At 45.4% G+C, this 15,099-nt stretch overlaps 1 protein-coding gene across 2 annotated transcripts in view; it reads left to right on the top strand.

Annotated features, from left to right (window-relative positions):
- The window catches only part of LOC147730245 (multidrug and toxin extrusion protein 1-like), a 673,781-nt gene extending 659,678 nt beyond the window's left edge, over nt 1–14,103 (top strand). For both annotated transcript variants that reach the window (XM_086958536.1, XM_086958535.1), the window contains exon 17: nt 13,336–14,103. In XM_086958536.1, the coding sequence (XP_086814662.1) occupies nt 13,336–13,553 (218 nt within the window). In that variant the 3' untranslated portion in view covers nt 13,554–14,103. The remainder of the gene's footprint in view (nt 1–13,335) is intronic.
- The last annotated feature ends 996 nt before the right edge of the window (nt 14,104–15,099 follow it).

Raw genomic sequence — 15,099 nt, 5'->3', positions numbered from 1 at the left:
ACAGAATTCCACGGTATGTTATCGTTGAGGCCCCGTTGGTGGGTGGAAAGTCTATATATCCACCTTTGTTCTTTCTCGAACAAACGGGCTTGGATGTTAGGCCCTGGTGTCAACTGTTCTATTATCGTCCACCTCATGTCGTTTGTGGTGTGATGGGCCGTCAGGAAATGATCCGTTAGTTTGGTTATGTTCTTTTTACATCTGATTGTGCTTCTGTGTTCACAGATGCGTTGTTTAATTTTTCGTGTCGTCATGCCCACGTAAGGTTTTCCGCAGGTGCAGGTGATAAGATAAATAACATTGCTGCTATTGCAGTTAGTTTGTGCCCTTTGCTCCCAAACCTTTCCTGGTTCCAAAACTATGGTCTTTGTGTTTTCTGTCAAGTGACAGACACTACAGTTTCCGCATCGTGAGTGGCCCGTGACTGGTGGAAGACCCCATATCTGTGTCAAGGTTGGGTCGCTGTTGCTTTTGTTTTGTCTTGGTCTCGTGTTAACCAGAGTGTTTTTCAGGCTCTGTGCTTTTTTATATGAGAAGAGAGGTTTCTCCCACTTGAAGGATCCAGAGTTGACTATTGGCCAATGTTTCTTAATGCTTTTGCTGACCATGTTGGAGATAGCATTATATGTGGTAACACATGTGAGAGGTGTGTTGTCATTTTCTTTTGTGATTTCTTCCAACAGAGCTTGGCGAGGTTGATTTCTAGCTCGTTTTTGGCATTTCGTAGTGATCTTTCTGGGGTATCCGCGTTGTGTGAGTTTGGCCGTCAGGTCTTTAGCATGTTCTTTGTAGTCATTAAGTTTACTACAGTTCCTGTGTAGTCTTAGATACTGTCCATAAGGGAGGTTTTCCCTTAATGGACGGGGGTGAAAACTTTCAAATCTCAACAGGTTATTTTTTGCGGTAGGTTTGAAATTAGTTTTGGTAGTCAGACCTTCTTCTTCTCTTTTGATCTCAATGTCAAGGAAAATCATTTCATTATTACTCACATTGTGGGTAAAGTGAAGGTGTTGGTCGCAAGTGTTGAGCCAAGTGATAAATTGTGTTAGAATTTCTGGTGGGCCCTTCCAAATCGTGAGCACATCATCTATATATCTGCGCCAGAACTTGATGTTTTCCAGATATGGGTTGGCGGGTGAGAGGATGTATTTTTGTTCGAAATCGTATACATACAATCCCGCTATGCTGGGCGCAAAAACACTGCCCATAGACGTGCCGCCTATCTGCAGGTACAGGGACCCTTCGAACTCAAAGAAGTTTCTTTTGAGTGCCAAGGTTGCACATTTGATTATGAATTCCCTTGATGTTCCATGTTCCCAATTGGTTTGATCTAATGTTCCTTTGAGAACATTGATGGTGGCATCCTGGGGAATATTGGTGTAAAGGCTTTCAATATCGAAGCTGACCAAGATCATATCCTCTTCCATTTTGATGGTTTCCAGGAGTGTTAGGAGACTTTTGGTGTCTTTAAGGTAAGTGCTGGTTCCTTGGACTATCGGTTTCAAGAAGTAGTCACAGAACCTGGAAAGAGGTTCTAGTAGTGAGCCTATACCAGAAACTATGGGTCTGCCAGGGGGTGGTGTCTTGTTCTTGTGCATCTTAGGGACTACATAGAAGTACGGTATTTTAGCTTCCGTCTTAGTGAGGTAATCCGCTTCTTGTTTAGAAATGTCTCCTAAGTGTTCAGCTTCTTCCACTAGTTCCACTATTTCCCTTCTTAGATCATCTGTAGGGTCGTCGGTTAGAGGCAGGTAGTTATTACGGTCCTCTAGTAGTCGTTTGCATTCCTGTTGGTAATCTATCTGGTCCATGACTACTAGGCCACCACCTTTGTCCGCTGGTTTTATGATGATGGTTTCATCTCCCTTCAGATCTGTTAGGGCCTTTCTCTCTGCCCTGCTGATGTTTTGGAATTGGGTTGGGGCAACCGTAGATTCTATGTCGTTAAATACTGCCTGTTCAAATGCATTTATTTCCACAGGAATGGTGTGGGGTGGAGGGACGAAGGTAGATTTTGTTCTTAACCCAGTTTCGTTGGGTACTTCCTCATTGTTATCCAAGTTGTTCCTTTCAAAGAAAGCTTTTAGTTTCAGTTTTCTGAAGAAGGCTGCTAGTTCGCAATGTAATTTGAATTTATCCAAATTGGCTGTAGGGACAAAACCCAGTCCTTTATTGAGGATTTTCTTTTCCACGTCTGTTAGAGCTCGTGACGAGAGGTTTGTCACTAGGTCCTCATGTTGCTGGGGCCTGCTTTGTTGGATGCAGTTTTGTTCCTGGTGTTGTTGCTCACCATTTCTTCCTCTTCCCAATGGACGGTGTTCCCCCGTTTGTTGCGGCCTCTCCCGCGCCTGCCTCTGTTCTGAAAAGGAGGACGGAATTGATTTTGTTGGAAGGGATACTGTTGGAATGGTGGTTGCCAGCCATACATCGGAAATTGTTGGGGTTGTTGGTATGGATTATGAAAAGGTGGGTGGGGGTATTGTGGCCACTGGTAGTTCCCTTGATATCCACCTCTCTTTTTCTGTCGTGGTGTGCTTGAGTTGGACCCTCCACTGCTATTCGAACTGTGGGAAGTATTGCTTGAGACATCGGAGTCTTGTTCTTGTGCTGTAGTTGCTTTATAGTCTGGGTCTGAATATGGATAAGCCTTTACAAAGGAGAATTTTTTCAGATCTTTTTGGAACTTGGATACTTTTTGCTGTGTGAGATTCTCTCTATATTCAATAAACAAGGGGAACACCGTCCATTGGGAAGAGGAAGAAATGGTGAGCAACAACACCAGGAACAAAACTGCATCCAACAAAGCAGGCCCCAGCAACATGAGGACCTAGTGACAAACCTCTCGTCACGAGCTCTAACAGACGTGGAAAAGAAAATCCTCAATAAAGGACTGGGTTTTGTCCCTACAGCCAATTTGGATAAATTCAAATTACATTGCGAACTAGCAGCCTTCTTCAGAAAACTGAAACTAAAAGCTTTCTTTGAAAGGAACAACTTGGATAACAATGAGGAAGTACCCAACGAAACTGGGTTAAGAACAAAATCTACCTTCGTCCCTCCACCCCACACCATTCCTGTGGAAATAAATGCATTTGAACAGGCAGTATTTAACGACATAGAATCTACGGTTGCCCCAACCCAATTCCAAAACATCAGCAGGGCAGAGAGAAAGGCCCTAACAGATCTGAAGGGAGATGAAACCATCATCATAAAACCAGCGGACAAAGGTGGTGGCCTAGTAGTCATGGACCAGATAGATTACCAACAGGAATGCAAACGACTACTAGAGGACCGTAATAACTACCTGCCTCTAACCGACGACCCTACAGATGATCTAAGAAGGGAAATAGTGGAACTAGTGGAAGAAGCTGAACACTTAGGAGACATTTCTAAACAAGAAGCGGATTACCTCACTAAGACGGAAGCTAAAATACCGTACTTCTATGTAGTCCCTAAGATGCACAAGAACAAGACACCACCCCCTGGCAGACCCATAGTTTCTGGTATAGGCTCACTACTAGAACCTCTTTCCAGGTTCTGTGACTACTTCTTGAAACCGATAGTCCAAGGAACCAGCACTTACCTTAAAGACACCAAAAGTCTCCTAACACTCCTGGAAACCATCAAAATGGAAGAGGATATGATCTTGGTCAGCTTCGATATTGAAAGCCTTTACACCAATATTCCCCAGGATGCCACCATCAATGTTCTCAAAGGAACATTAGATCAAACCAATTGGGAACATGGAACATCAAGGGAATTCATAATCAAATGTGCAACCTTGGCACTCAAAAGAAACTTCTTTGAGTTCGAAGGGTCCCTGTACCTGCAGATAGGCGGCACGTCTATGGGCAGTGTTTTTGCGCCCAGCATAGCGGGATTGTATGTATACGATTTCGAACAAAAATACATCCTCTCACCCGCCAACCCATATCTGGAAAACATCAAGTTCTGGCGCAGATATATAGATGATGTGCTCACGATTTGGAAGGGCCCACCAGAAATTCTAACACAATTTATCACTTGGCTCAACACTTGCGACCAACACCTTCACTTTACCCACAATGTGAGTAATAATGAAATGATTTTCCTTGACATTGAGATCAAAAGAGAAGAAGAAGGTCTGACTACCAAAACTCATTTCAAACCTACCGCAAAAAATAACCTGTTGAGATTTGAAAGTTTTCACCCCCGTCCATTAAGGGAAAACCTCCCTTATGGACAGTATCTAAGACTACGCAGGAACTGTAGTAAACTTAATGACTACAAAGAACAGGCTAAAGACCTGACGGCCAAACTCACACAACGCGGATACCCCAGAAAGATCACTACGAAATGCCAAAAACGAGCTAGAAATCAACCTCGCCAAGCTCTGTTGGAAGAAATCACAAAAGAAAATGACAACACACCTCTCACATGTGTTACCACATATAATGCTATCTCCAACATGGTCAGCAAAAGCATTAAGAAACATTGGCCAATAGTCAACTCTGGATCCTTCAAGTGGGAGAAACCTCTCTTCTCATATAAAAAAGCACAGAGCCTGAAAAACACTCTGGTTAACACGAGACCAAGACAAAACAAAAGCAACAGCGACCCAACCTTGACACAGATATGGGGTCTTCCACCAGTCACGGGCCACTCACAATGCGGAAACTGTAGTGTCTGTCACTTGACAGAAAACACAAAGACCATAGTTTTGGAACCAGGAAAGGTTTGGGAGCAAAGGGCACAAACTAACTGCAATAGCAGCAATGTTATTTATCTTATCACCTGCACCTGCGGAAAACCTTACGTGGGCATGACGACACGAAAAATTAAACAACGCATCTGTGAACACAGAAGCACAATCAGATGTAAAAAGAACATAACCAAACTAACGGATCATTTCCTGACGGCCCATCACACCACAAACGACATGAGGTGGACGATAATAGAACAGTTGACACCAGGGCCTAACATCCAAGCCCGTTTGTTCGAGAAAGAACAAAGGTGGATATATAGACTTTCCACCCACCAACGGGGCCTCAACGATAACATACCGTGGAATTCTGTAATCAAATGATGGCTTCACACCGTCTGACATATGTCAAAATTGATCCAATCCGATGAAGTTCAAATCTGCTTTGACAACCACAACTTCGAGTGTGACGCCCTATGTGTTCGTGGGGCACTGTGAACTACACCAGCCCGTGGTTCAGTCACACCACCGCGAGTACCGTTGTGTCCAGTACCGCTGTGTCCAAAACATGTACCGGCCCCCTAGTCTCCCGTTAATTTCCACACACCTTTGGAGCTAAGGGCTTTTTTCCTTTCCACCACGAGTACCGCTGTGTCCAACACATGTACCGGCCCCCCAGTCTCCCGTTAATTTTCACACACCTCTGGAGCTAAGGGCTCTTTTCCTTTCCCACCCCAAGCCAAGACTGACACCCTTTGCCCCTCCAGTTCCCAAGCGCATCTGTTTTCCTACTACCCGACGCTTGCACAGGCATCAAGCCAACACGCATGCGCAGCGTCTCTAGATCACCCTGACAACCTGACGCATGCGCAGACCTTTAGCCAACACGCATGCGCAGCGTCCTGTGATCCCCCTGACAACCTCCCGCCCACCGGCTCCCGTAGCGTCACGTGACCTACCCCGGAAGCGGGTTTCCCAGAGATATCTACTCCGCGCTCGCTCACTCATTCCTAACCGAGCGGCGGACGGTAGATGTAGGCTACTTGCCTTTGCTCTTCACGACGAACTGTAAGTAGATTTTCCCTCCCCTGGGGCTGACCAAATTTCTTGAACGCCCCAGCTCACGCCCATTAGATCTACCCATGTTGTGATTAATCGAATCCATACTTCTCCACATAGAATACGTTGGCAGACGTGAAGTGCCTACCCCCAGCTCGATGAAGTCCATCACGAGCATTACTGAAGTAAGCCCTGACTCTGTCGAGTCCAGCTCCGTGCCTCTCTATATGTTTTATGTTTGTGAGAGTCTTGTATGTCTTTTGTTCACTAAGCATCCACAGTAGGATATATTTGCAATCCTTTTACCGAATGTATGGCATTGCTTTAAGCGCAGTACAATTCACGCTGTTAAACATTAAAAGCATCGCGCTATTTTCTTTCCTCATTAAAGCATGCTGACCTAGGCACGCACTAAGGACACGCATGCCTCAACTATAGACTCGTCCATAGGTATACAAATACCATAGCGCACTCTCACAAATATGAGCACGCTCCCACCCCATAAGTAGACACGCCCTCTACTTGAGAAGGCACCTTTTCCATTCACCACTGTGGAACGAAAGGACAACCTGCACGACGTTTTTCACCAAAAACACTGCACTTCGTAACAGGATAGTAATTATTCCCTTACTTCTTTTTTCCTTCCCTAGGTTTTTTGTTCATCTCCTAAACCCTAGGAGTGAATTCCCAGAGATACAGTTTTATCTTCTGGAAGACCAAGGAATTAGGACAGGGTGCGTCTTTTAGGGGACCCACACCTCCCACTTCCTTGTTTTGGTCCTGAAGAATACCGGGGATTACCCCATAAGGTAGAAACATGTCGACCAACGCATAGCAGAGATACACAGGCCGTAACTCCCCTGCCAGTATCTCACCATACGTTTTAAACTTTGTCCAGTTACCTTTTTATTAAAGCTAATACTGAAGTGTTAACCAGGACAATTTTAACATTCACACTGTTTTTTTTGCACCCCACACTTCACTACCTGCTCCACTGTAAACCAGGTGTTGAAGCACACCCAAGTGACGCTAGGCCACTTGGGTGGGCCCCGATGATGAAGCAAGTCACCACTAGGTGGTGAGTGAGGGGTTTACTAACAAAGGAACAGTGTTTCCTTGTCAGGAAAAGAGCCTTCTCTTCTCTCATCGGGTGGTACTCCTCCAGCTGTTTGTAACAATTCCTTGATCAGGGGATCAGGAGTATTCCCCGTCCAGCCCCTTTGGACGAAATTCCTTACTCTCTACTTTTGTTATAGACAATCTAATGAACACTCATCACAGTTATACACCAGTGAAGTTGCGTAGATTGTATTGGCATGTGCGTGTCAGTACAGACAAGGCAACAGCTACAACATGCAGTGACATGCAGTGACATGCTAAAGACACTTACACGCAGCATGGGAACATGTCGTGGTGCAGGAAATTGGGGTGGCAGAAATGAACACCAAACATTACAGATGGCAACGGTCTTAGTGCACCTTGCCTTGCTGGATGAGTCATGTGTTGTTTGGCGTTTGCCCATTGCCCCGTATGAGGGGGCACGACTTACAGCCCATGGGGTCTGCATAGTGCTCTGCCACCGGACTATGCCGACTCTCTGCTCTGCTGACAGTGATCAGGTGAAAGGTTCCGACAAGGTCACAAGTCGTGCTACATTGCCATGTGTGTGCTCTCTCCCGAGCAGTGGGTCCGAATTGGTAACATTGCCAAACGACACTGTGCTGCTCTGACCATGGAACTGCATCCCCTTGCACAGGTGTGTGTACACACACGTGGTTCCACGCACATGCATTCAGATTCCAGATGAAGGCAGACATGTCCTCTGTTGTGGTGGGATATGTGAGTATTCTCCACAATGCAACAAGGTGTTGGGACCTGTGCTGTGGGTGACAATTCGATGTTGCTGCAGCACCATAGTTACTTGTCAATGAATGCCAGCGCAACTTCATGGGCAATGTGTTCCATTAGTACCTTGTTGTTGGGTTCTATGAACACCAGGGTGAGCCAATCCATTGAATTGTTGGGGAAGATGTGTTCAGCCCATGCCGTTTCGCGAATCCGCAACACAGCCCAATAGGGCAGCGCCTTGACGTGGTCACTGCACACGAGGAGTTGTGCAATCTTCCATGCGCAAATGCCAGCACATAAGCCAAAGATCAGTGCATTCTATGCACGGCTATCCCTGTGACACTCCTGTTCATGGGCCAACAGGGGGCGCACTGTCAGGTCATAATCCAATTCAGCTACTGTTGCATTGGATAGGCAGACCTCATTGTGCCACTCAAATTAGCATGATCGACGGTGAAACCAGAGGTGGATGCAGGTGACATAGGCAAGACGGAAACTGATTTGCAACACTGCCAGTGGCAGAGATCCCAACAGATGCAGCATTCATGCACGGTACAGTTCCACATGACAGGGGTTGCGCATGTGCCCGGGAATGCCTGCCATTGCATTTGTTGGGCTTGTGGCACCGGCACTCCTCAGACCGGCAGAAGTTCGGTGGAAGATATGGCACAGCTCTTGGCAATGAATTGTATGTGTGTGCAATGTTTGGACATATGGATAGTTTTTAGCCAATGTGTCAAGGGCATCCCTTGCAGGTCTAGGTCATGCAGGGACAAGTGGTTGTGGGGTGTTGGCACATTGGTGTTTCATTAGCACAGTTCGTCGTGTGGGAGTCGTCGGAGGCTGGTATGGTATCTCACCCTGGGTATGCCAGCCACATTCAGGACCAAGGTTGGCCTTCAGCCTTGGGTGTTGAGACAAAGGGGATTTAATTCCTGATTTCAGTCTGGTAACTGCATACATTTCCTAAATGTGATGTGGACTTGGTGCTGACTTTGATGCCAGGCCTGTGATGTGGAGTGCACAGATTTGGGCACACACACAGCTGTTGGCATGTTTGCATGAGCAAAGGGCCCAATTGGCCTTGCGCTCTTCATCCAGTCTCTCTCTTTCTCTCTCTCCCTGTACTTTGATGAGTGCCGTACACACCTTCTTATCTTGGATATTGTCTTGCAGGCTGTGAGGCAATGATTGTCCAAGGATACCCCACCATGACTCTTCAAAATAGTTGTTTGGTGACAAATTAGAATGTTACATTCAGTTTGGTCTTTCAATGGTGAATGTATGTATCAGGGTTTCAGTGCTCACATGTATGTTGATTGTTGAAATTGTGCGACATCAGGCGTTTGCTTTTGTTCATGTTTCTGTGCTGTTGATGTGCAGTGTCTTGGTCCGGGGGAGTTGGGGGATGCCCGGGGTGGGGCCGGGGGTGGGTTGTGGTCCTGGGGGTGGTGGCAGTGTGTGTTGGGGCCCTCTTGGGTGTCTGGCATGCATGTTCAGTGACTCCATGGCATCTGTTGTTCTTCAGGTGTGGCTCTGGACTGGGCTCCCATTTGTGGTGCAGGCTGTTGTCCGACTTTGCTCCAGGTAAGAGCAGGTGTTAGTTTCCTGCTGCTAACACACCTTATCGGTTGTTTTGTGGTCTTTTCGCCAATCTGGCTGGTCGTTGAGAATGTTTTGGAGTGGTGTTGTCGCAGCGTTTTGCATTGGAATGCCTATTCTGCATTTCATTAGCGATAGTTGCCGGGGTCATCTGTGGCTATGTATTTTGCGGCTGCCATTGCAGGTAAACTAGCGATATGGGCTGTTAGCACCAGCTTGTGAATGGGGTGATACATTTATCGTGACTTCGGCTGTGATAAAGTGCTGTTAACTCGGTGATAGCTCCTTGAGAATATACCCCACAGTCTCCTGACACAATTTAAAGCACACTCATTCATTAGATGCATGTAATCTTAACTCTTTACTTATCTTCAATACACACTCCTGTATAATGCTTAAGTGAACAGTATATATTAGTTTGTAATGTATTATTTATTAGGCCTGGGCGGTTAATTCCGTTCCACTCACGGAATGTGGGGATTTTCGCGCTGTGCGGAGAACCTGTAAATGGCAAAGATTCTGCGATCCAAAACCACCAACTGATTGTGCTTCATATCGCCCAATATCCATGCTTAATGTAGAGGCCAAGGTCTTGGCCAAGCTTCTGGCTAACCGTTTGTTGCCACACCTACATACCCTGATCCACCCTGACCAGTCAGGCTTTATGCCTAATAGAAGTACAGCATTGAACCTCCGGAGGGTCCATGGGGTACTGGCTCGTACGCACCTCCTCTCGGAGAAGGCAGTAATTATCTCTCTCGACGCCAAAATGGCTTTTGACCTAGTTGAATGGGAATATCTCTTTGAAGTACTAGCACGTATGGGCTTTGGGCCGAAATACATAGCCTGGATATGACTCCTATACACGAAACCGGTGGCACAGGTGGTAGCCAACGGCCACATCTCGCTGACATTCCCATTGGGCAGAGGGACTAGACAGGGATGCCCCTTGTCACCCTTACTATTTGCGTTGGTACTCGAACCCTTGGCAATCCTGCTTAGGACGACACCCTTATTCAGAGGCATTAAATGGGCGGAAGGATGGGAAGATAAAGTATCACTATATGCAGACGACATGCTCGTCTATATGGTTGACCCTGATGTCGGAATCCCAGCCCTGCTGGATCTCTGCAACACGCACGGGAGGTCCTCGGGATATACCTTGAACTGGTCAAAATCAGTGATATACACACTGAAGGGCCCAGCACCAAATCTGCAGGAAGATTGCCCTTTGGCGACGTCGACGACCTCCTTTAAATACCTAGGCATTGTCGTCACGCAGGATGCACCAGCCTTCTTTATTAACAACTTGAAACCACCTATGGAACGCCTGCGTGCAGACGTTAAGCACTGGGCAGCTCTACCTCTGACCCTCCTAGGGAGGGCAGCCTTATATAAGATGATGGCGCTGCCCAGGTTCCTCTATGTATTAGAAAACACCCCGCATCTTGTCCCACCACGATACTTTAAACAAATTGCGGCGTTGGTCTCCAACCTGCTCTGGAATAATGGCCCGGCATGTATAGCCTACGACAAACTGGTGAAAAGTTGGTATGAGGGGGGGATTGCACTGCCCAACATACAACTATATTACTGGGCAGCTCAACTTAAAATAATCAACCAATGGCTCCACGCCCCGAGAGACGACCCAGCATATCGAGCAGATTGGTCACAGCTAGGGACGGATTGCATGCTCTCGGTGCTATATAATAAACCACAGCTTAATCATCTGACTGGTCCAACGCGACACACAGCGGCACTGTGGCACATAGCGCAGGCACGGCTGGGCTGGAAAGGGAAAATCACTAAAATGACGCCATTGTGGGATACAAAGTCACTGGGGACCCTGAGAATGTGCAAAGGATTTGCGCAATGGGATCAAATAGGCATTTCCACGGTAGGGGACATGTGGGCCAAAGACACAGTAATAACGTTTCCACAGCTTCAGCAGCAATATGGCCTTAGATCCACGGAGACATATAGATACGTACAAATCAGACACGCACTACTCCGGGTGATTCCAGCGGGCACTGACATACCGGAATCCTCACCACTGGAGGATAGATTACTAACAGATTTTATGCATCACAAAGCGACCTCTCTTACCTATAAAAAGCTAATTAACAACCTGGAGAACCCTACACTGAAACTGAAAGAAAAATGGGAAAGGGAGGTAGGTGAGATGGATGAATCAGAATGGAATGAGGCATTAGCCTCCCCGAGAGAGGTGGGAATTTCGGCAAAGTTCCGACTGGTGCAACTAAAGATTTTACACCGCATCTATTATACTAGAACGTTGCTCCATAAAATACATAAAGCGCCACACCCCTTTTGCCTGCGGGGCTGCGGGGAGGAGGGAACTCGGTTTCACACATTATGGGACTGCACACGTATTCAGGAATTCTGGAAACAAGTAATGCGTACTATTTCCCAAACACTTAAAATCTCTGTTTTGCCTGAACCACGCAAATGCCTCCTAAATATCTGGGATCCCAATGACCTGGACAGATATGGACTAATCTGAGCTACACTGGCCATGACGGTGGCTAAGCGAGACATCGCGCAGAAGTGGGGGGCTCCGGAGCTACCCACGGTGAACAGATGGGCTAAAAATATGGATGCGCTAATGGTTACGGAGAGGGCGGTTTATGTCCTTCGAGCCTCCCCCCGTACATGGTACAAGGTTTGGGCAGCTTGGAATGTCTATAGAGGAGAGATATGTAAACCTCTGCCAGAGGGAGATGACCTGGACTCCGAAGGGGAAGATGAGTAGTGGAAAGACAAGGGGATGACCGCCTGTGAGGGCCGAATGTAATGGTGGTCTAGAACAAGGTGTCTAAGCAGTGATGGAAGGGAATGCAGGCTTACTATTGGACAGAATGATGTGGTATCACAAATAGACATGATGGCTTAAGTTTGGGGGGGGTAGTTTCACTAGGTTTATTATGATGGGGGGTCATGTTAAGCAACGCGATCGGGACAATAATTGGCAAAATCCACCGACTACGGATTGGACATATACGAATGGTTACATTAGCCTTAGGTGGGGTAGATAAAGTCAATGTTTGAAATTGTATGATACATATTGCATGATGCGGGAATATTATTATGACAAAAAGAAATTTATGAATGAATGTACCACAATAAATGCTTAATATGCCTTCATGTCAATAAAGATTTAAAAAAAAAAAATCTGCGATCCGCGGTTTTGCGGAATTTTTTTCTTGTTCGTGCATTCGAAATGAACAAGCAATTCTGGGGCATATTATCAAGGGGGTTATCTCCCCTTTTTTGGCTTTAAAAGCCAAGAAAGCGGAGATAAAATTATCTCCCTATTACCTAGCTGTCGCTAACACCAGTTAGCGACAGCTAGTAGGAGATAGCGACCATCTTGGGCCCCGCTTTGCATGTCAGTGATATTTATCACTAATGACATGCAAAGTGGGCGTGCCAAGATGTTAGCGACTGGAAACAGTCGCTAACATCGCTATCTCCTATTACCAACTTTTGGAGATATTTGCGCTAAGCGCGAATATCTCCAAAAGCTAACACCTGCCCCTGAGCAGTTCTTAGCCATGTTATCCAATGGTAGGTGGATAACATGGCTAAGAGCATTAGGTCGGTAATGCATGAATATCGCTGACTTTTCAGCGATATTCATGCATTTCGGCCGATTTTTATCGCTTAGGAGATAAACCTTGATAATAGCAAGGTTCCTAAGCGATAAAAATCGCCGCAGCTCAGCGATAAAAATAATGCAGCTAAACCAACATAGCGATAATTATCGCTAGTTGTTGGTAATATGCCCCTCTGCGTGTTCGCTGAACTTTTGCATGCTCACTGAGATTTTTTACCATTTTGCAGAGATTTGCTTAGCGCGACTACGCAAATTCCGCCCACCCCTATTATTTATTACTAGATGTTTGTGAGAAAGTTTCTAAACTATTCATGGACTTTTAAAAAGTTATAAATAAATGAAATTGTCATTTGAGTCTTGCCCAAGTGTCTATGTCAGAGGAATTCTAAGCCCACAGACTCTTCACTTATCTATTTTATTTGTATTGTGTGAGCATTCAGTTCAGACAACTGTGAATAGTTGGTAGACATTTTCTTATTCTAACATACGTTGTGTTCATGTTCTACAGGGGAAGAACATAGCCAGAAAGTTTTTGATTTTCCCCATTATGACCAAAATGGGCTTCACCTGGATCAGTTACCTTTGAAGAACCAATCTGTACCAATGGATTCTCCAAAAAACGACACTGTGCCTAAGACAATGCTGATTTTTGGACGTGGACTGCTTTTCATGGCTGCTGTGGTTATATTAATAGTGGGAATTTTGGTAAGGGTCCTGGACCTCTAGAGATAATTTGGCTCAGAGAACCAACCAATGTTATGTACTACAGGATAAGGAGACATGACAAGGTGCAAGACTGACTAAAATTTCCAATGTTTTGGCAATACTTTAGCGATGCCCTTGAGAACCGTTGGCAATTGCGTACATGCCTGTTTTTTTGGCATTTAATAGACACTTTTGGAATGATAAAGCTTTGAAATTTTAGGATAAGATTTTGACACATTATGTTGATTTCATGTCGGAATCTGTGTTGTGGAAAACAATGATCTCGATGGCCCTAAAGGTAACATCATCCTAGGTAGGCGGCTCGAAACACAGGTTGTATGATGGAAAAAAGATTACCATTATGAAGGAAACAAATGTCTGCTTTCTAGGATTTGAACTCTGATTCCACAAGAAGGAACCACTGTTAACTGGCATGGTAATCTTTTGTAGCAATGGAGGGAAAGATACTGTGAGTAATGGGTGACAATACCATCAGGTACTGTTTTCTTGAGTGAGCATGTAATGGCATTGTTTTACCCAAAATGTTATTCATTTCCTTTATGCAATAAAAACTCAGTAAAATAATTGAAAAATGATTGTGATCTTTTAGTATTACAGTGAAAGTACCAAATGGGCAGTAGCAATGCAAGTTTCCCTCATTTAAGAATAATATCCAGTCTACACATTGTAGGTTTCACTCAAATGCAGCACACATTTCAGTCACATGATGCCAGGCTTCACAAACCTGTATGGAGTTTAGCATCTGAATGGAGAGCAGTGTTCAAAGTTGTCAGGGCCTGCCATGGCTGACCCTGCCTGCCATATCTGAACCCTGGTAAAGAACTGGAGCTGCAATGTCATGTCACCCGATGCACCAACTGTGATATGGGGTTGAAGCAATACAGTGGATGCTGCCACATACCATTGCTGTTACAAGACCTAAGATGTTATTAATACAAAATTAAATACCAAGGAATCCCCTTTAGTTGCGCCTCTCCAACAGAAGTGAAAGCAAGCATATTCTCAAATGCTTTATTGTTTACAGTCCAGCGTAATAGTGCCATATGAAGGGTCAAAGATTGTGTTACTTGCTATCTTTAGTAATTGTTTGCTCTATTGTCTCTTTATGAGCTTATCAAGGACAAGATTTACATTTTCATGCAGCATCTTTAGTTGCTCTGGGCAATCCTCTTATAGAGAGTTATAGAGAGTTTCAAGTTATTCTTGTTAAGCTTCACCCATTTTTTGGGACCCACGCCTTTTTCACCACACTTGAAGCACTGATGAAGCGGTGCCTTAGGGTTGGTGTTATTGTAGAGCAATAAACTCCTCAAGCTTAGAAGTGGTGGGGTGATTTGACAGTGCCACACAGGTGAAAGGGATGTACACATGGGTGGGAGTGGAGGTAGTGAGGTAGTGCTGTAGCAGAGGATTGTAAGTCCCAGATGGCACTGCAGCACACAGTGGAGAATGGTGATAAAGTAGAGCGGGATGAATCAGAGTTTGGCCAGGTGTGCACTCAGAAAATTAGGTAAGAAGATCTGGTTCTTAAGGGAGTACATGAGAG

The sequence above is a fragment of the Lissotriton vulgaris genome, chromosome 2_1 (genome assembly GCF_964263255.1).
Source record: "Lissotriton vulgaris chromosome 2_1, aLisVul1.2, whole genome shotgun sequence".
Taxonomy (NCBI): Eukaryota; Metazoa; Chordata; class Amphibia; order Caudata; family Salamandridae; genus Lissotriton; species Lissotriton vulgaris.
Note: the sequence above shows the minus strand (reverse complement) of the source record. Positions and strands in the feature narration are given on the sequence as shown.